Raw genomic sequence first — 19,979 nt, forward strand, 5'->3', positions numbered from 1 at the left:
TAGCAGTGTGGTCTTTATGACTGTCTATTGGTCTAGGAGACTGCACAAGAATCTCATCATTGTCTATTGTCAGACATCAGATTTTGAACAATACGCTCCTAATCGCTGGCTGTATGCTTTGGTGGGAAAATCCAACTGCATTTATTTTCTTCAGTGTACGTCATTTTAATATTACTCCCTTGCTCTTTCAGTCATGGATTTCTCAACAGAAAATAAATCCCTAAGGATATGCATTTGACATCAGAGTAGATTTAATGTTTGTGTTCCTGGAACATCTTTTGCAAAGCCATAAAACAAAAATAAAGGAAATGTCTCCAGCATGCTGCACATTATGACAAAGCTGGGGGAAGAACCTTTAATAGGATTCCCTGTGGTGGTACTCCTTATTCCCTTGTATGTATTTCCTTTTGTTTGGGTAAGTGGCGAAAGCATGAAGCTGGGCACGTGCCATTCCCTCACTTTAAATTCCAAGTGACAGGTTAAAATATTTTACTTTAGACATATACCCTACTGCTCGTGTATTGAAGATCTAGCAGTACCATTGGATGACAGCTTCATAAAGGTCAATTGTGAATGTGCTCTCCTACATTCTCAATGTCTGTCTAAACATTGGCAAAAAAATTAAGTACACCCCTAAGTTGCAATATCCAAATTGGCACCCAAAGTGTCAATATTTTATGTGGCCACCATTATTTTCCAGCACTGCCTGAAGCCTCTTGGGCATGTTGCCAGGTTGCCACTGGAGTCCTCTTCTACACCCCCATAGCAACATCACAGAGCTGGCTTTAGAGACCTTACGTTTGAGGATGCTCAATAGGGTTTAGGTCTGGAGATATGTTTTTGGTCAGTCTCGCATTTACATTTATTCTTCAGCAAACTGTTTGCTCGCTTTCTTGTGCATCATCTTTTAAAGAGGCTTCCTTCTGAGATGACAGCTATGCAGACCAATTTTGATGCAGTGTGGTGTATGGTCTTTGCCCTGACAGGCTGTTTGTTACCAAGGTTTGAATATTAGTGGCTGGCTGTTGTTTGAGGGCACACAACATTAAACACTGTTATACAGACTGTACACTCGCCACTACTATTAGTGACTTTGCCAGCTCCTTTTGCCCCTGTTGTCTCCTAAATATTCTTTAACCTTGCTTGCAGCCCAGACTACAACTCCCAGCAGTCAGTGTAGCTTTGTGTAATGGCTGCCAGTCAGTTGTTCTTACTATCTGTGTGCATGCTGTGTTGTTGTAAACTGTACATCTTTTCTTTCAAACTATACTTCCCCAGCAATAAATCATGCTGTGCTCTGAAAGGCAGCAGTCAGTGATAAGATCTACAAGAGGACAAGAGCACCCTCGTGCTGAGAAGACCTCTGCCAGCAAAATCCTCACACGGGAAGGGGCAGGGGAGGTGTGGCTCTGAAGTCAGAAATCACATGGTGTTTGTTTTTCGGGAGGGTGGGGGCAAGTCTTAGTAGTGGGTTTACACAAAGACAAGGAGGATCTGATAATGACATCTTTCTCACTCCCTTCTCTAAGTGACCGCTGAAAGAGGGATACTGCTCTATATAGCTAATGAATGATATTTAGACAAATGCATAGGTTGGTGAGAGGGAAATAACTATGGGTTTTGTTACCAGGAGTACGCCCTTTAACCCCTTCCCGCAGAATGCCTTATATAAATGGCGGGTTATTCATCTAGTTTGTGCATCCCACCGTTTATATAAGGCATTCAGTTAACCGGTTGATGCGCGGCATTGCTCGGGTTAATCTGCAGAAGTCCCACTTTTACCGGCTGGTGACAACTTCTGTAAAACACCCCAGGATCATCTGTGATTGGTCCTGGTCAGCGATCACTGTGATTGGTCCCTGTGGACCAATCAGTGTCTCGTGGGGGGTGAAAGATCAGATCCCCTGCTCTGCCCGCCCCATGAAGTCAGGGAAGAGCTGGGAAAGATGACGACGAGGGCCGTTGATGCCAAGGAACCGGCGGCACATACGTGGAGCAAGCGGGGACTGGCGTATATATCAGGCAGCGGTTGGACCGGCGGGGGCAAGTGGAGGCGTAGAAGTCAGAGGCAGCAGTGAAGATCGCTGTAAAGTGATCTTTGCTGCTGTTTCTAGGAGTTTCAAAACTACAACTCCCAGACAGGCTTTGGTTGTCTGGGCATGCTGGGAGTGGTAGTTTTGCAACATCTGCAGGGCCACAGTTTGGAGACCACGGTGCAGTGGTCTCCAATTTGTGCTCTTCCAGATGTTGCAAAGCTACTACTCTCAGCATGCCCAGACAGTCCAGGCATGCTGGGAGTTGTAGTTCTGTAACATCTGGCCCTTCAAACAGATCCTCCAGCTGTTGCAAGACAACAACAACCTGGTATTGCCGGACAGCCATTGACTGTCAAGGCATGCTGGGAGCTTTGCAACAGCAGGAGGCCCCCTGTTAGGGGTATTCTACACCAGTAATTCCCAATGTCCACCCCTATGCAAATCCCTAATTTAGGCTTCAAATACGCATGGCGCTCTCTCACTTCGGAGCCCTGTTGTATTTCAAGGCAACAGTTTAGGGCCACATATGGGGTATTTCCGTACTCGGGAGAAATTTCCTTAAAAACTTTGGGGGGCTTTTTCTCCTTTCTTCCCATATGAAAAGAAAAAGTTGGGATCCACACCAGCATGTTAGTGTAAAAAAATAAAGACCCCCAAAATTTGTAACGCAATTTCTCCTGAGTATGGAAAAAACCCATTTGTGGATGTAAAATGCTCTGCGGGCGCACAACAAAGCTCAGGAGTGAGAGCGCCATGTACATTTGAGGTGATTTACACAGGGATGACTGATCATTACAGTGGTTCTGACTTAAAGGGAACCAATCATCAGATTTTACCCTATATAACGCTTGTTAAAGCGTTATATAGGGTAAAATCTTTATTTTCACGCTCCTGCCCCTAGGGATGGTGAAGATATGAAGTTATAAACTAGTCACCGCCGCCGTAAGTAGTCACCTGGGCGGGGAGCTCTTCTCATCTACTCCCGTTCTTCGGCCGGCAGCGACGCCCCCTCCGCTTGATTGATGGGCCCCGTCATTGTTCCGCTCACTGAACAGACGGAGCAGAGCGATGACGCTGCCCGTCAATCAAGCGGAGGGGGCGTCGCTCCCGGCCAAAGAACTGGAGTAGATGAGAAGAGCTCCCCGCCCAGGTGACTACTTACGGCGGCGGCGGTGACTAGTTTATAACTTCATATCTTCACCATCCCTGGGGGCAGGAGCGTCCCCCGGGAATGGTGAAAATAAAGATTTTACCCTATATAACGCTTTACCAAGCTTATATAGGGTAAAATCTGATGATTGGTTCCCTTTAAACACAAAAAAATAATGTGACCACATTTTGGAAACCACACCCCTTAACCCCTTAAGGACGCAGGACGTAAATGTACGTCCTGGTGAGGTGGTACTTAACGCACCAGGACGTACATTTACGTCCTAAGCATAACCGCGGGCATCGGAGCGATGCCCGTGTCATGCGCGGCTGATCCCGGCTGCTGATCGCAGCCAGGGACCCGCCGGCAATGGCCGACGCCCGCGATCTCGCGGGCGTCCGCCATTAACCCCTCAGGTGCCGGGATCAATACAGATCCCGGCATCTGCGGGAGTTCGCGATTAAAATGAACGATCGGATCGCCCGCAGCGCTGCTGCGGGGATCCGATCATTCATAACGCCGCACGGAGGTCCCCTCTCCTTCCTCCGTGCGGCTCCCGGCGTCTCCTGCTCTGGTCTGTGATCGAGCAGACCAGAGCAGGAGATGACCGATAATACTGATCTGTTCTATGTCCTATACATAGAACAGATCAGTATTAGCAATCATGGTATTGCTATGAATAGTCCCATATGGGGACTATTCAAGTGTAAAAAAAAATGTTAAAAAATTTAAAAGTAAAAGTAAAAAAAAAGTGAAAAATCCCCTCCCCCAATAAAAAAGTAAAACTTCCGTTTTTTCCTATTTTACCCCCAAAAAGCGTAAAAAACTTTTTTTATAGACATATTTGGTATCACCGCGTGCGTAAATGTCCGAACTATTAAAATAAAATGTTAATGATCCCGTACGGTGAACGGCGTGAACGAAAAAAAATTAAAAAAGTCCAAAATTCCTACTTTTTTAATACATTTTATAAAAAAAAAAATTATAAAAAATGTATTAAAAGTTTTTTATATACAAATGTGGTATCAAAAAAAAGTACAGATCATGGCGCAAAAAATGAGCCCCCATACCGCCGCTTATACGGAAAAATAAAAAAGTTATAGGTCATCAAAATAAAGGGATTATAAACGTACTAATTTGGTTAAAAAGTTTGTGATTTTTTTTAAGCGCAACAATAATATAAAAATATATAATAATGGGTATCATTTTAATCGTATTGTCCCTCAGAATAAAGAACACACGTCATTTTTACCAGAAATTGTACGGCGTGAAAACAAAACCTTCCAAAATTAGCAAAATTGCGTTTTTTGTTTTAATTTCCCCACAAAAATAGTGTTTTTTGGTTGCGCCATACATTTTATGATATAATGAGTGATGTCATTACAAAGGACAACTGGTCGCGCAAAAAACAAGCCCTCATACTAGTCTGTGGATGAAAATATAAAAGAGTTATGATTTTTAGAAGGCGAGGAGGAAAAAATGAAAACGTAAAAATTAAATTGTCTGAGTCCTTAAGGCCAAAATGGGCTGAGTCCTTAAGGGGTTAAGGAACGTAACAAGGGGTATAGTGAGCCTTAACACCCCACAGGTGTTTGAAGAATTTTCGTTAAAGTTGGACATGGAAATGAATAATTTTTACTTTTTCACTAAAATGCTGGTGGTATCCCAAATTTTTATTTTCAGGGGTAATAGGAAAAAGCCCCTAAAATTTGTAACCCAATTTCTTCTGAATACCCCACGTAAAGTGTTCTGCGGGCGCACTACAGGGCTCAGAAGAGGAGCGCCATTGGGGAGAGCATTTGGCTGGAATTGAAGGCCATGTGCTCCCATGGTGCCAGAACAGTGGAACCTCCCCCCCCACACACACACACGACCCCTTTTTGAAACCGCCCCACCCCACCCCCCACGGAATGTAATAAGGGGTACAGTGAGCATTTATGCCCCATAGTTGTCTGTCAGATTTTTGGAACAGTGGTCCGTGAAAATGAAAACAATTTTTCATTTGCACAGCCCACTGTTCCAAATAGCTGTCAAACGGCAGTGGGATGTAAATACTCACTGCACTCCTTATTACATTCCGTGAGGGGTGTAGGGGTCACATGTGGGGGGGTCCACTGTTCTGGCACCACGGGGAGCTTTGTAAACGCACATGGCCCCCGACTTCCATTCCAAACAAATTCTCTCTCCAAAAGCTCAATGATGCTCCTTCTCTTCTGAGCTTTGTAGTTTGCCCGCAGAGCACTTTACGTCCACACATAGGGTATTTCCATACTCAGAAGAGATGGGGTTATAAATTTTGGGGGGCATTTTCTCCTATTACCTCTTGTAAAAATGGTAAATTTGGGGAAACAAACAGCATTTTAGTGAGAAAAAAAATTATTTACACATCCATGTTTTTTTTTTTTTTTTTTTTGCTGTTATGGAACCTTAGGGGCTTCCTAAATGTGACATGCCCCCCCCCCCCCCCAAAGAACCATTTCAACAAAATTCACTCAATCCCATTTTCTCCTATTACCCCTTGTAAAAATTCAAAAGCTGGGTCTACAAGAACATGCGAGTGTAAAAAATTGAGATTTAGAAATTTCTCCTTCATTTTGCTGCTATTCCTGTGAAACACCTAAATGGTTAACACACTTACTGAATGCCATTTTGAATACTTTGAGGGTGCAGTTTTTTATAATGGGATCATTTGTGGGGTTTTTCTAATATGAAGACCCTTCAAATCCACTTCAAAACTGAACCGGTCCCTGAAAAATTAAAATTTTTTAAAAATTTTGTTGAAAAATTGCTACTGAACTTTGAAGCCCTCTGATGTCTTCCAAAAGTAAAAACAGGAAATGTTGTCCAGTTGCCCATAGCAACCAATCAGATCGCTTCTTTCATTTTTCACAGGCCTTCATAAAAATGAAAGCAGCAAGCGCTGATTGGTTGCTATGGGCAACTGGGCAAGATTTCCTCTGCACAGTTTTTGATAAATCTCCCCCAATATCCTTGTCCAACCAGAAATGCCTAAAATCTTTTGTAATATCTGATAAAACTTTTGATCTTGTGCCACCCAGACAATTGACATACTGCAGAAATGTTGTCCATATTCAGGAGGACACAACAATGAGATCTGTCTTTGATAAAGCTCTTCAAGGCAAAAAATCCTGCCAGGAGTTCTAAACAATTGATATGCAATAAAGATTATTCCTAAAAATCAAAGAAGCAAGCTGGTTGCTATGGTCAACTGGGCATATTGTATATGTGAATCAATATATAATTTATTTGGCATGTCTATTTTCCTTACAAGCAGAGAGTTTTAAAGTTAGAAAAAATACTAGGGATCGACCGATTATCGGTATGGCCGATATTATCGGCCGATAATCACGATTTTGGACATTATCGGTATCGGCAATTACCTTGCCGATAAGCCGATAATGCCCTGCCCCCCCGTACCGCCCCGCGACCGCCCACCGCACCGTGTCGCACCCCCCACCGTAGTGCTGTGCGGTATACCGGTATGGATTTTTGCCCATACCGCTATACCGGACGGGCCCCTCCTCCACCCTCCGAGTCAATAAAAAAAAGTTACTTACCCGTAATGGGGGTGGTCCGGGCCATCCATCCTTCCTGTAGTGTCCGGCGGCATTCTGGGTGGAGGGTGAATCGGTCTGGGCTGTCCTTCTCTGGGGTCCTCTTCTCCACTCCGGGCAGGCTCCGGCCTAGTACGCTGCATAGACGCCGTGACGTCAGGTGCGTCGCTGCGCAGCGGCGTCTATGCAGCGTTACTAGGCCGGAGCCTGCCTGAAGTGGAGAAGAGGACCCCAGAGAAGGACAGCCCAGACCGGTTCACCCTCCACCCAGAATGCCGCCGGACACTACAGGAAGGATGGATGGCCCGGACCACCCTCCCCGAACGGTCCCTGCAGCAACTGGGTAGGTGAGTCAGGGTTCTGGAATGGACAGGGGTCTGTATAATATACTATACCTACAGTAGGCCCTCCAGCTGTTGCAAAACTACAACTCCCAGCATGCCCGGACAGCCAACGGCTGTCCGGACATGCTGGGAGTAGTAGTTTTGCAACAGCTGGAGGCACCCGTAGGCGCGGTGCGGCACGGGGAGCGGTGGCGGTGATAGGTCTCAGGACCCCCGGACAGGCAGGGGGAGAGAAGCGGGTGGCGGCGGCCTATGGCACCGCAAAAGCCACTGCAGTGCATTGATATAAAGCGCTCGCTTTAAATCAATGATCTGCAGCGGTGTCGCGGGGGGATAAATAGCCGATAACTTATACCGATATTACGGTATAAGTTATCGGCTATCGACCCTAACCTCCCAAGATTATCGGTATCGGCCCTAAAAAAACGATATCAGTCGTTCACTAAAAAATACAAAAAAAATTTTTCATGAAATGTTTTTTTTTTTTTTCCAAGAAATGATGCAACTACCGACCACAATTTACCACTAACATAAAGTAGAATATGTGAGGAAAAACAATCTCTGAATCTAATCCATAAGTAAAAGCATTCCAAAATTATAAATGCTTAAAGTGACAAAAGTGACAGTGGTCAGGTGTGCAAAATGTGCTTGGTCCTTAAGGGGTTAAAGCCTCAAATGTGTGTCATTTTTATGCAGCAAAAGCTCAACCTGTGTGCTTTGGGGTATATTCACATGAAAAATGTTTCCACATAGAAATCCTGTATTACATCAGCATCAGAAATCCATGAAATTCTTTGGACTCCTGCTTCTAGTTTTCAGCATATTCTCTCTGTTTTAGATACAGATGATCGCAATAGTTGACTAGATGTGATCTATTTCAGGTGAGGGATCTGCACAGATTCTATGTCCAAGAGGTGAAATATTGCCTTTATTAAAGCCTGCTAACAGTTGTTCTAAACTGAAACTAGTCAGTCTAAAAATGTGACCGATTTATCGAACAGCCTAATACACTTTGATAAATGTGGTACATTTTTAGACTGTCTAGTCTAAAATTAGACCGTTTTAATAAATTCTGGTCATTACTTGTTACAAGATTTCTGAATAGCCTAGCAAATGTCCTAACCCTTTCATGAGCTAAGAAAACCAATTTCTTTCTGTTTCAGGTATTGATGTTGAAGCTGCTAGGAAAGAGGAAGAGAGGATTATGCTTCGAGATGCAAGACAGTGGCTAAACAGCGGGCAGATAAATGATGTGCGGCATTCAAAATCTGGTGGCACAGCTCTACACGTAGCAGCTGCTAAAGGTTACACTGAAGTTTTAAAGTAAGTATTCATAGGCAAGAAATGAAGCAATTCACTTAAGTGCTGTTAGCTTTTATTTTAATGTATAATCCTTTGATACTTTGTGACCACATTCAGCTTATATAAAAAACACATTTTTTGTTTAAAATAAATATATTTGTTTTTCTATAGACACCACATAGGAATTTACACTGATGAACGATAGCATTAACCCCTTAAGGACCAAAGACGTACCGGTATGTCCTGAGTCCTTTCCCTTTCTATAACACGGTGCCACAGAGCGCTATTAATCCTTTAGAAGCGGCGTTCAAAGTTGAACACCGCATCTAAATTGAAAGTAAACCAATGGCGGTTAGCTGAGGGAGCGGTTCCGGATCGTCGCAGTGAAATCGTGGCATCCCGAGCTGTAGGACAGCAGGAGGGTCCCCTTACCTGCCTCCTGTTGTCCGATCGCTGAATGACTGCTCAGTGCCTTCGATCCAGGCATGAGCCGTCAAGCAGCAGACTCAATGATCAATGGTTTCCTATGAGAAACCAGTGATCAATGTAAAAGATCAGTGTGTGCAGTGTTATAGCCCCCTATGGGAGCTATAACATTTAAAAAAAAAAAAGTGGAAAAAGGGAATAAAGAACATTTAACCCCTTCCCTAATAAAAGTTTGAATCACCCCCCTTTCCCCCCTCCCCAAAAAAGTTAATAAAAATAAACATATGTGGTATCTCCACGTGTGGAAATGTCCGAATTATAAAGATATATTGATAAGTAAACCGCACGGTCAATGACGTACGAGCAAAAAAATTCCAAAGTCCAAAATAGTGTATTTTTGGTCACTTTTTATATAATGAAAAAATGAATAAAAAGCAATCAAAAAGTCCAATCAATGCAAAAATGGTACCGCTAAAAACTTGAGATCACGGCGCAAAAAATTAGCCCTCATACCGCCCCATACGCAAAAAAATTAATCATTAATCATTTTAATCTTATGGACCTATAGAATAAAGATAAGGTGTAATTTGTACCGAAAAATGAACTGCGTAGAAACGGAAGCCCTCAAAAGTTACTAAATGGTGTTTTTTTTCTTCAATTTCGTGTCTCAATTATTTTTTTTCTCCATTTTGTCGTAGATTTTTGGGTAAAATGGCTGATGTAATTTCAGAGTAGAATTGGTGGCGCAAAAAATAAGCCATCATATGGATTTTTAGGTGCAAAATTGATAGTTATGATTTTTTTTAAAGGTAAGGAGGAAAAAATGAAAGGGCAAAAATGGAAAAACCCCTGGTCTTTAAGAGGTTAAACTGATTACTGAAGTGTATAACCTTGATAATCTCATTGCAATGACCTCTATCAAGGAGTGGGATATACAGTGCATTTAGAATTTTGTTTACTCTTTTAGCCTTGTGCTTTAAATAATAAAAAAAGCTATAATGACAAAGTGAAAACAGAATGTTCTAAATCTTTGCTAATTGAATATGGAAACAAAAAACTGAATTGTCATAGGTGTATTCAGACCCTTTATTTCAGTTCTCCTTTACAACTCCAGTCTTTGGTATGATGCCACAAGGTTTGCGCACTTGAACTTTGGAAATTTTTGTATTAGAACTTCGATGGAAAGCCATTTTCAAGTCTCTCCAGAGATATTCATAAGGACAACTGACGTAAATGTACGTCATGATGCGGTGGGACTGAGCGCACCAGGATATACATTTACGCACTGATGCCTGCCATTATGCCCTCACCTGCCTCTTTCCCTCCTCCCAGCGTCGTCTTTTCTGCCTGCCTTAGATCACTGATCATACTGATCAGTGCTATGCATATGCTAATCTAATGATTGCTATACATAGTCCCCTATGGGAATATATAAAGTGTAAAATGTGAAAAAGCCCTTCTCCCAATAAAACTTTTTTTTTTTATCTGTGCGTGCATAAATGTGCGTGCGAACGATCAAAATAGAATGTTAATCTTGTTCAGTGAACAGTGTAAATGTTAAAAAAAAATATCAAATTGCTGCTTTTTGGCCGAATCACATCCCAGAAAAATAGTTATCAAAAAGTCACATATTTGCAAAATGGATATCCATAAAAGCTACAGGTCACTGCACAAAAAACAAGCCCTCATACAGCCCCATATACTGAGTCAGAATAGGCAGATTTAACCCCTACCCTACCCATGACTCAGGTACAAAAAGTGTCAAAAAAAGAAAACAAATGTTACAAATATAACCCCCTACCAATAGTTTAAATCACCCACCTTTTTTTAATTTTTAAAATAAAACACAAAAAAAGTATCACCAAGTGACTACCGTATTTATCGGGGTATACCACGCACCGGCCTATAACACGCACCCTCATTTTACCAAGGATATTTGGGTAAAAAATTTTTTTTACCCAAATATCCTTGGTAAAGTGTGTGTGTGTGTGTGTGTGTGTGTGTGTGTGTGTGTGTGCGCGCGTGCGCGCATATTCCCCGATACCCTGTTTCTGACCCCGCAGAAGCCCCCAGGAAAGGCAGGGGGAGAGAGAGGCCGTCGCTGCCCGCTTCTCTCCCCCTGCCTTTCCTGGGGGTCTAGAGCCCTGCTGCTGTCGCTTCTCTCCCACTGGCTGTCTGCGCCGCTGCTCGTTCTCTCCCCCTGACTATCGGTGCTGATAGCCAGGGGGAGAGAAGCGGCGCCGATAGCCAGGAGGAGAGAAGGGGCAGCGACGCCGATAGCCAGGAGGAGAGAAGGGGCAGCGGCACCCATTGCCGGTGCCGCTGCCCCGTTGCCTCCCCATCCCCGTTTGTATAATTACCTGTTGCTGGGGTCGGGTCCGCGCTGCTTCAGGCCTCCGGTGTGCGACCCCTGCGTCGTTGCTATGCACTGCACGGCGCAATGACAAGTGACGTCATTGCGTCTCGCAGCGCATAGCAACGACGCAGGGGACGCACACCGGAGGCCTGAAGCAGCGCGGACCCGACCCCGGCAACAGGTAATTATACAACCGGGGATGGGGAAGGCAATGGGGCAGCGGCGCCGGCAATGGGTGCCGCTGCCCCTTCTCTCCCCCTGTCTGTCGGCGCCGCTGCCGCTTCTCTCCCCCTGGCTATCGGCGCCGGCACCGATAGCCAGGGGGAGAGAAGGGCTGGCAGCAGGGCTCTAGACCCCAGGACAGGCAGGGGCAGAGGGACGGCAGGTCTCTGCACCTGCAAAGCCGCTGCAGTTCATTGATTTAAAGCGCCCGCTTTAAATCATTGACCTGCAGCGGCTTATCGGCGTATAACACGCAGGTAGACTTTAGGCTAAAAATTTTAGCCTAAAAAGTGCGTGTTATATGCCAATAAATACAGTAATTGTCCAAATTATTAAATTATGAGGTTACGGATCCTGTGCCAAAATTGGTGTGTAATTTTGCCTTAACATAAAAAAAGTACATCTTGTCTCAAAAAATAAAGCCCTAAAAAAAACTTTGTAATTGGAAAAATAAGAGTTAAGGGTTTTGCAATGTGAGGAGGAAAAATGTGATGAAAATGTGAAAACATGTGAGGACATGCGCCGTAAATGTACGGTGACGTAAATGCAGCAGCGGTTTGACTGTCTTTTTCAGTATGAAATACTGAAAATTTTCTAATGAAGGCAATTGCAAAACCTATTGGTTATACATGCTTTACAAGATATCAAAAGTTTTTGTATCTGACAGTGCCCATTTAAAGGAGTAGTCTAGTGAAAAGTATTTTCAGTCTGTTGTGCCCGGGCTGCAAAAAAAGGATAAAAAAAACTCTCCTTTCCCCTGTAGCACTGCTTCAGCTGTTCAGTCCGGTCTTCTTCCTCCTTCAGTGTACACGGATGGTCACACTGCGCTCGCCTATCACCAGCTGAGGCGGGACATCTCTGCTGCCAGTTATAGGGTGAGCGCAGTGTGGGGATCCATGCACACGGAAAAAGGAAGACCAGACCAAACAGCTGTAGTGGCGCTACGGGGGAACGGAAGGAGTTTTTTTCTTCTTTTTTTTTGCAGACCTGGTACAACGGACTGAAGATACTTTTCACTAGACTACTCCTTTGAAGAGAAAGTGACAGATAAATAAACCCCACTAACCTGAATATACAGGTGGCTAGTATAGGTGATGCTGTGTAAAACAATGTATACCTCTATTTGTTTAGCCGTTCCAAAGATATAGCACAATCATGCAAAATGCAGATGATCACATAACTGCGCTGGAGGCGGGTTTTAAACCTATCTGCACCTCTGACACCATTCATTGTGCCCTGTTCGCGCCACCCCACTCGTCAATATTCATCTCCTTCTCCTTGATGAGCAGGGTGTAATGATCGGGATCCAGGGGATGGCATAAAAATTTGCACTTGTGTTTTTGCAAATTCTGGCGCAAGGTTTTTTTTCGGCCTAAAACACTGCGGCCAAGTGTTAGCTGTAAATTAGGGATCGACCGATTATCGATATGGTCGATATTATAGCCGATAATCACAATTTTGGGCATTATCGGTATCAGCAATTATCTTGTATATCCTGTAATATAAGATTGTACTATATCTCGGGAGTGGCTAAACAGATTGTGGTAAGGATCACCCACACCAACCACCTGTATATTCAGGTTATTGGGGTTGACCCTTCTATCAGTTTGCCATTTTAACCCCTTAAGGACCTGACCAATTTATTTTAGCATTTTCATTTTTTTTTCTCCTTACCTTCTAAAAATCATAACTTTTATACACTGCTCAAAAAATAAAGGGAGCACTAAGATAACACATCCTAGATCTGAATGAATGAACTAATCATATGAAATACTTCCGTCTTTACATAGCTGTGCGGACAACAAAATCACATGTAAATTATCGATGGAAATCAAATTTATCAACCCATGGAGGTCTGGATATGGAGTCACACTCAAAATCAAAGTGGACAACCACACTACAGGCTGATCCAACTTTGATGTAATGTCCTTAAAACAAGTCAAAATGAGGCTCAGTAGTGTGTGTGGCCTCCATATGCCCGTATGACCTCCATACCACGCCTGGACATGCTCCTGATGAGGTGGTGGATGGTCTCCTGAGACATGTCCTCCCAGACCTGGACTAAAGCATCCGCCAACTCCTGGACAGTCTGTGGTGCAACGTGGCATTGGTGGATGACGCGAGGCACGATGTCCCAGATGCGCTCAATCGGATTCAGGTCTGGGGAATGGGCGGGCCAGTCCATAGCATCAATGCCTTCCTCTTGCACGAACTGCTGAGACACTCCAGCCACATGAGATGTAGCATTGTCTTGCATTAGGAGGAACCCAGGGCCAACAGCACCAACATATGGTCTCACAAGGGGTCTGAGAATCTTATCTCGTTACCTAATGGCAGTCAGGCTACCTCTGACAAGCACATGGAGGGCTGCGCGGCCCCCCAAAGAAATGCCACTCCACTCCATTACTGAGCCACCGCCAAACTAGTCATGCTGGAGGATGTTACAGGCAGCAGAATATTCTCCATGGTGTCTCCAGACTGTCACGTCTGTCACATGTGCTCAGTGTCAACCTGCTTTCATCTGTGAAGAGCACAGGGCACCAGTGGTGAATTTTCCAATCTTGGTGTTCTCTGGCAAATGCCAAACATCCTGCATGGTGTTGGGCTGTAAGCACAACACCCACCTGTGAACGTCGGGCCCTCATACCATCCTCATGGTGACCGTTTGAGTGTATACATGAACATTTGTGGTCTTTTGAAGGTCATTTTGCAGGGTTCTGGCAGTGCTCCTCCTTGCACAAAGGTGGAGGTAGCGGTCCTGCTGCTGTGTTGTGGCCCTCCTATGCCCTATCTATGCTCTGGACACTACGCTGACACACACAGCAAACCTTTTTGTCACAGCTGGCATTGATGTGCCATCTTGGATGAGCTGCACTACCTGAGCCACTTGTGTGGGTTGTAGACACAGTCTCATGCTACCACTAGAGTGAAACACTGCCAGCATTCAAAAGTGACCAAAACATCAGCCAGGAAGCATAGGAACTGAGAAGTGGTCTGTGGACACCACCTGCAGAAACACTCCTTTATTGGGGGTGTCTTGTTAATTGCCTATAATTTCCGCCTGTTGTCTGTTCCATTTGCACAACAGCATGTGAAATTGATTGTCAATCAGTGTTGCTTCCTGAGTGGACAGTGTGATTTCACAGAAGTGTGATTGACTTGGAGTTACGTTGTGGTGTTTGTGTTCTCTTTATTTTTTTGAACAGTGTATTTTTATACACAGACCCATATAGGGCTTGTTTCTTGCATTATCAATTTTACTTTGTAGTGACATCACTCATTTTACCATAAAATGTTCGGTGCAACAAAAAACATTGTGGGGAAATAAAAATAAAAAATAAAAAAAAACTGCAATTTAGGACATTTTGGAAGGTTTTTTTTTTTCATGCTGTACACTTTACGGTAAAAATTAAATGTTTTCTCGATTCTGTGGGTCAATACGATTAAAATGATACCCATGATTATATGCTTTTCTATAATTGTACAGTTTAAAAAATAAATAAAATAAATAAATCTCTTAACTATTTTAACAAAATTTGTATGTTTAAAATTGCCCTATTTTGACCACCTATAATCTTCTCACTTTTCCGTATATGGGGCGGTATGCGGGCTCATTTTTTGTGCCGTGAGCTGTAGTTTTTATCGGTACCACATTTGCTTATATTTATTTTTAATCACTTTTTTTATTATTTTTTTGGGGAATAAAATGACAAGCTGCAATTTTGGCCTTTTGGTTGGACACACCCTCCTCAGCACTCCAGGCTGCACTTCCCATGTTTGGGCTTCAGTCCAAAGTCTGTGTATAAAATGGGAGAAAATGTGCTCTTGAGCTTTTTTTTTTTTTTTTAAAGCACAAAGAAAACTTTTAAAGCACATAGAAAACTTCATTTTTTTAATAAGTATATTAGAAATATTTTTATTTACCTTAAGGAGTGCAATAGCAAAAATTTTTTTAATGAGTTACCCTTTAACGTTTTTAGATAAATTTTTGATCAGACGCTTACGCAAGCGGCAATGCCAAAAATTTAAATTTTATTTGGTTTTTATGCTTAATGGGGGGAAAAGGGATGATTTACATTTTTATTGGGGGAGAGGATTTTTTAAAAACTTTTTTTATATCCCCATAGGGGACTATTTATAGCAATCACTTGATTGCCAATACTGTTCAGTGCTATGCATATGCACAGCACTGATCATTATTATCGGCGATCTTCTGCTCTGGCCTGCTCGATCTCAGACCAGAGCAGAAGACCCCTGGAGATGACCGGAGGCAGGTGAGGGGACCTCCAGCCGCCCTGCTGGTTGATCGGATCCCCGCGGCAGTGCTGCGGTTAATCCGATCATCCATTTTAAGTGTCGCACTGCCGCATATGCCGTGATCTGTATTGATTAATACATATAGGTACCATATAGGTTAATGGTGGACATCAGCACGATCGCAGATGTCCGCTATTACCGGCGGGTCCCTGGCTGCTGATAGCAGCCGGGACCTGCCGTGCATCACCGGACCGGTGCTCGCGGTCATTACTGAGCGTAAATGTTAGTCATGGAACGATAAGTACCACCGCACCATGACGTCCATTTACGTCCTTTGTCATTAAGGGGTTAAAGGAGTTGCTAGCATCTGGGTCAGAGCTGCTTGGGTGACATTGCTGGGCTTATACACTATACAGTTTTAATATTATGGCTGATCTGGATAATATGGTACCATAAACTATATTAATAGGTGCAGAGGACACTTTGTCTTTCAAACTTTTGGCCTTCAGTGCAACTTTAGTGTTTACATATTAGGTAGGGAGTCGTATGACCGTGCAAGAAATTCAGCAATGCCTAACGTTTTATAAAGCATTGCTGTGGCTTTAAATGTTATGGAGTTAGTTTGCCACATGTAGAAGTGTCTGTTTAAAATTGTCACAGGTCTGTTTGAGCTGGAAGAAGTGATATTGAAGTATATAGGAATATCCTATTTGATGCCTTTTAAATACCTACACTTTAGATTAATAACTTTTTATGTTCTGTTAACTGTTTTGTCTCCTGTAAGCAAAAACATTATGCGGGATGTGTGACTTGACTTATTTTGTTGTTTGCAGGCTTTTAATTCAATCAGGTTATGATATTAATGTTAAAGATTATGATAATTGGACACCACTCCATGCAGCAGCTCACTGGGGTAAAGAAGAAGCTTGTAGGATCCTTGTAGAAAATCTTTGTGATATGGATGCTGTCAACAAAGTGGTAAGTGATTTATGTGTAAAGATATTCCATTCTGTAAAGGCTTTTTTGTTTAAAAGCAGAATACTATTTTTTATTTAATTTTTTTGGTTATCAATTTAACCACAGTGAGCCTTTATTTACTGAATTCATATGTGTAGTCCTTGATTTCCAGGCATGATGCCTGCAGATCTTCAGTACTTAAAAGGGGTACTCTGCCCCTAGACACATTATCTTACATAAGATGTCTGATCATGGGGGTCCTGCTGCTGTGGACCCCTTGATCTCTGCTGCGACACACTGAACATCCGGTGCATGGAGCGAGCGTGCCGGATGACTGGCGATACAGGGGGATGCTCGTGACGGCCACGCCCCTCAATGCAAGACTATTGAGATGGGGCATGACTACAGTCACAACCCCTCCCATAGACTTGCATTGAGGGGGTGTGGCCATGATGTCACGAGCCTCCATGCTGCACCCGATGCTCTAAACGAACGCCGGGTGCAGCAGGGAGATCGCGGGGTCTCTCTGCTGGGGAACCTGGTGTTCGTGTAGAGGGATTAAGATGTCTAGGGGAATGTATGTTTTAATGCCAAATGTGTATAAGGAAATGGAACAATGGTAATGTGGCTGCAGGATCAGCCTGTGCACAGTTTGTAGTCTTTGCATGTATAGATGCAGCACATGTAGCAATCTTTAATCCTGGTTTCTACATCTGCTAGTTGGAATATCTATAATACTATTTACAACGTTTTGTTTTTTGTTTCTTTTATTGTAGCTACCAGATGTTCTGTAATCTCTAAAGGGGAGATTTATCAAAACCTGTGCAAAGGAAAAGTTGCCCAGTCGGTCATTGCAACCAATCAGATCCCTTCTTTCATTTTGCAGAGACCTTGTTAAAAATGAAAGAAGCGTGGTGATTGGTTGCTATTGGCAACTGGGTAACTTCCTCTGGACAGGTTTTGATAGAATCACTAAGGGGGAGATTTAACAATTCTTTGATCTAGATATAGACTGTTTTTAAGTCCCATTGAATTATTTTAAATATTTTTGTGCAGGGTCAAACTGCATTTGATGTTGCAGATGAAGATATTTTAGGCTATTTGGAAGAACTTCAGAAGAAACAAAATCTGGTTGGTGTAATATTGTTTATTATCTGCAACTGATAACCTGCGACTGTCCTTCTCTTTTCCCACCTTTCCATTTGTAACAGGAGCAGTTTTGTTAATTTTTTTTATTTAGTTTTTCTCAGAGATACAACTTTACTGTGGTCTGATATAACATGGATATGATAACTTGAACTTGTTCTGTACTTATTCTGTTAAAAAAATCCCCCCCCCCCCCATTAGAGTAGAGAGGTCCGCAGGGCGTTTTCAGCGGTGGAGGCATATGCCATACAGACAGAGAAAACGCCACTGAGGATGAGGAAGACCCCACCTTCCTTATATCTTCCTCATCTAGTTCTGATGAGCCACCAAGGCGGTGGAGTCGCCACCATGTTAGGCCGCAAACCTCCCCTGCTCCTGACCCTGTGCTCCATGCTTGTATGAGTCCCCCTGGTGCTCGTACTAGTCAAGCCCCCCAGCCAAGTTAACTGGTGCCTGGTACCGTAAACTTGTTTGGACTGAGCCAGCGGACCACGAGCCCGTGATTCCTGTGTTTGTTGACGACTCATGAATCAAGAATGATGTCGTCGGGTTCACTGAAATTGACTTTTTTTAGTTTTTATTTTCCAGTGACTAGTGGTAGCACCGATGTCCCTGTGCGAGGTACCGTGGGACCGGTCCCCAAGCCCGATTGTATTCTGGACTACAATCAGTATATGGGGGAAGTTGATCTCTCTGATCAAGTACTCAAGCCATATAATACCATGCGCAAAACACAGTATGGTACAAAAAAAGTTGGCGGACTACGTGGTACAGGTTGCCATGTACAACTCTTTTGTACTGTCCCAGTATGCAGGCAACACTATGGGCCCAGAAAAAATGCAGTGTGTCGCAAGAGGGGGATTCGGAAGGACACCACTCAATGTGACACTTGCCCTGATCATCCGGACCTCTGCATTAAGGATTGCTTCAGGGAGTGTCACACTTCCATGGAGTACAAAATTTTTAATCCTTTTCGCTAGTTTTAATTCCCCAGAATTCGATTTGAACGTACAAGTCCAGAGTACATGGTCTTCAATACCCCGGATAACATAATTTTTTTTCCCCCCACAAAAAATTGGTCATGGGACACAGTCAACAGCATTGGGGGTCCGCAAATGAGCAGCACTCTCTCCCCACCTGAGGTAACAGAATAGGTATGGCCATCATTTTTACTTTTGGCTATACTCTGGGTCATCATTCAGGTAAAATAATTGGCATATCAGTAGTAAAATTGCAATTTTTATTTTCCCCAAACTACATACACTTCATTCATTCCTGGAAAGTAAATTTAGAGAACACCCGTCTGTTCCAAATCTCCACTTCACCCCTATACACCTTCCCTAGGGAGTGTGCTGTTTGTAATAGGCTCCCATGTGGGTGTTCCTTTCTTGTATTTTCCTTTCTTCAGTTAGCTCCATAACAAACATCGGCCTCAAAGTTCTTGCTCGTGAGCTCTGTTGTATTTCCAGGCGACAATTCGGAGTCACATGTTAGTTGTTCCCAGAAAGATGAAGCAGAGCATAGGTTGAAAATTGCAATTTTCAAAAGCTACACTTCATCTATTCCTGGAAAATAAATTTAGGAAACACCTGTGCGTCCAAAATGTCCTCAGGGTGGGTACTTTCTGTAATGGTGTCACATGTGGGTGTTTCATTTTTGTATTATCCTCTGAATGTATGTAACCGTCAGCTACTGATATGCCATAGGCCACAAATGCAAACAGAAACAGTCCTTAAGGGGTTAAATATAAATTTAAAAACTACACATATTGCCTCTGTTTTCTGTAGCATAAATTTGGTAGGATATATAATGTGCAACGTGAACAGTATATGAAATTTTTAACCAAAATACTATGCATTCATTTTTTTTCCCCTTCACACTGAAAAAAAATCATTATTATTATATTACACTACATTTTGTTCAGACACATATCGGTAGACATATTATTAGTTTGGAATTTTTTTTTTTTACTTTGGAACCTGTGGCTCTGCAGCTCCTGCAGAATGCTAGCTCACATGCTGTCAGAGATTTTGATGGGAGATACAGCTCTACACAAGAGCCATAGGTTCAGGGAAGTCCGGGACACATGGGGCTGTGGGTGTTTATGCACAAGCACGCCCACCCCTGTTTTCGGCATGTAATTTTCTTTTGTCAAAAATGCTGATAGCACAATTTTTGTCCGATAATTTTAATTTGCTGAAATCTCAG

General features: G+C 43.1%; 1 protein-coding gene across 3 annotated transcripts in view; it reads left to right on the forward strand.

The window, feature by feature from the left end:
* Nucleotides 1-19,979, forward strand: part of PPP1R12A (protein phosphatase 1 regulatory subunit 12A) — a 163,824-nt gene that overhangs the window by 52,663 nt on the left and 91,182 nt on the right. For all 3 annotated transcript variants that reach the window (XM_056574041.1, XM_056574042.1, XM_056574040.1), the window contains exons 4-6: nucleotides 8,269-8,428; nucleotides 16,502-16,646; nucleotides 17,682-17,756. In XM_056574041.1, the coding sequence (XP_056430016.1) occupies nucleotides 8,269-8,428; nucleotides 16,502-16,646; nucleotides 17,682-17,756 (380 nt within the window). The remainder of the gene's footprint in view (nucleotides 1-8,268; nucleotides 8,429-16,501; nucleotides 16,647-17,681; nucleotides 17,757-19,979) is intronic.

Source organism: Hyla sarda, chromosome 4 (genome assembly GCF_029499605.1).
Source record: "Hyla sarda isolate aHylSar1 chromosome 4, aHylSar1.hap1, whole genome shotgun sequence".
In the NCBI taxonomy this organism is placed as follows: Eukaryota; Metazoa; Chordata; class Amphibia; order Anura; family Hylidae; genus Hyla; species Hyla sarda.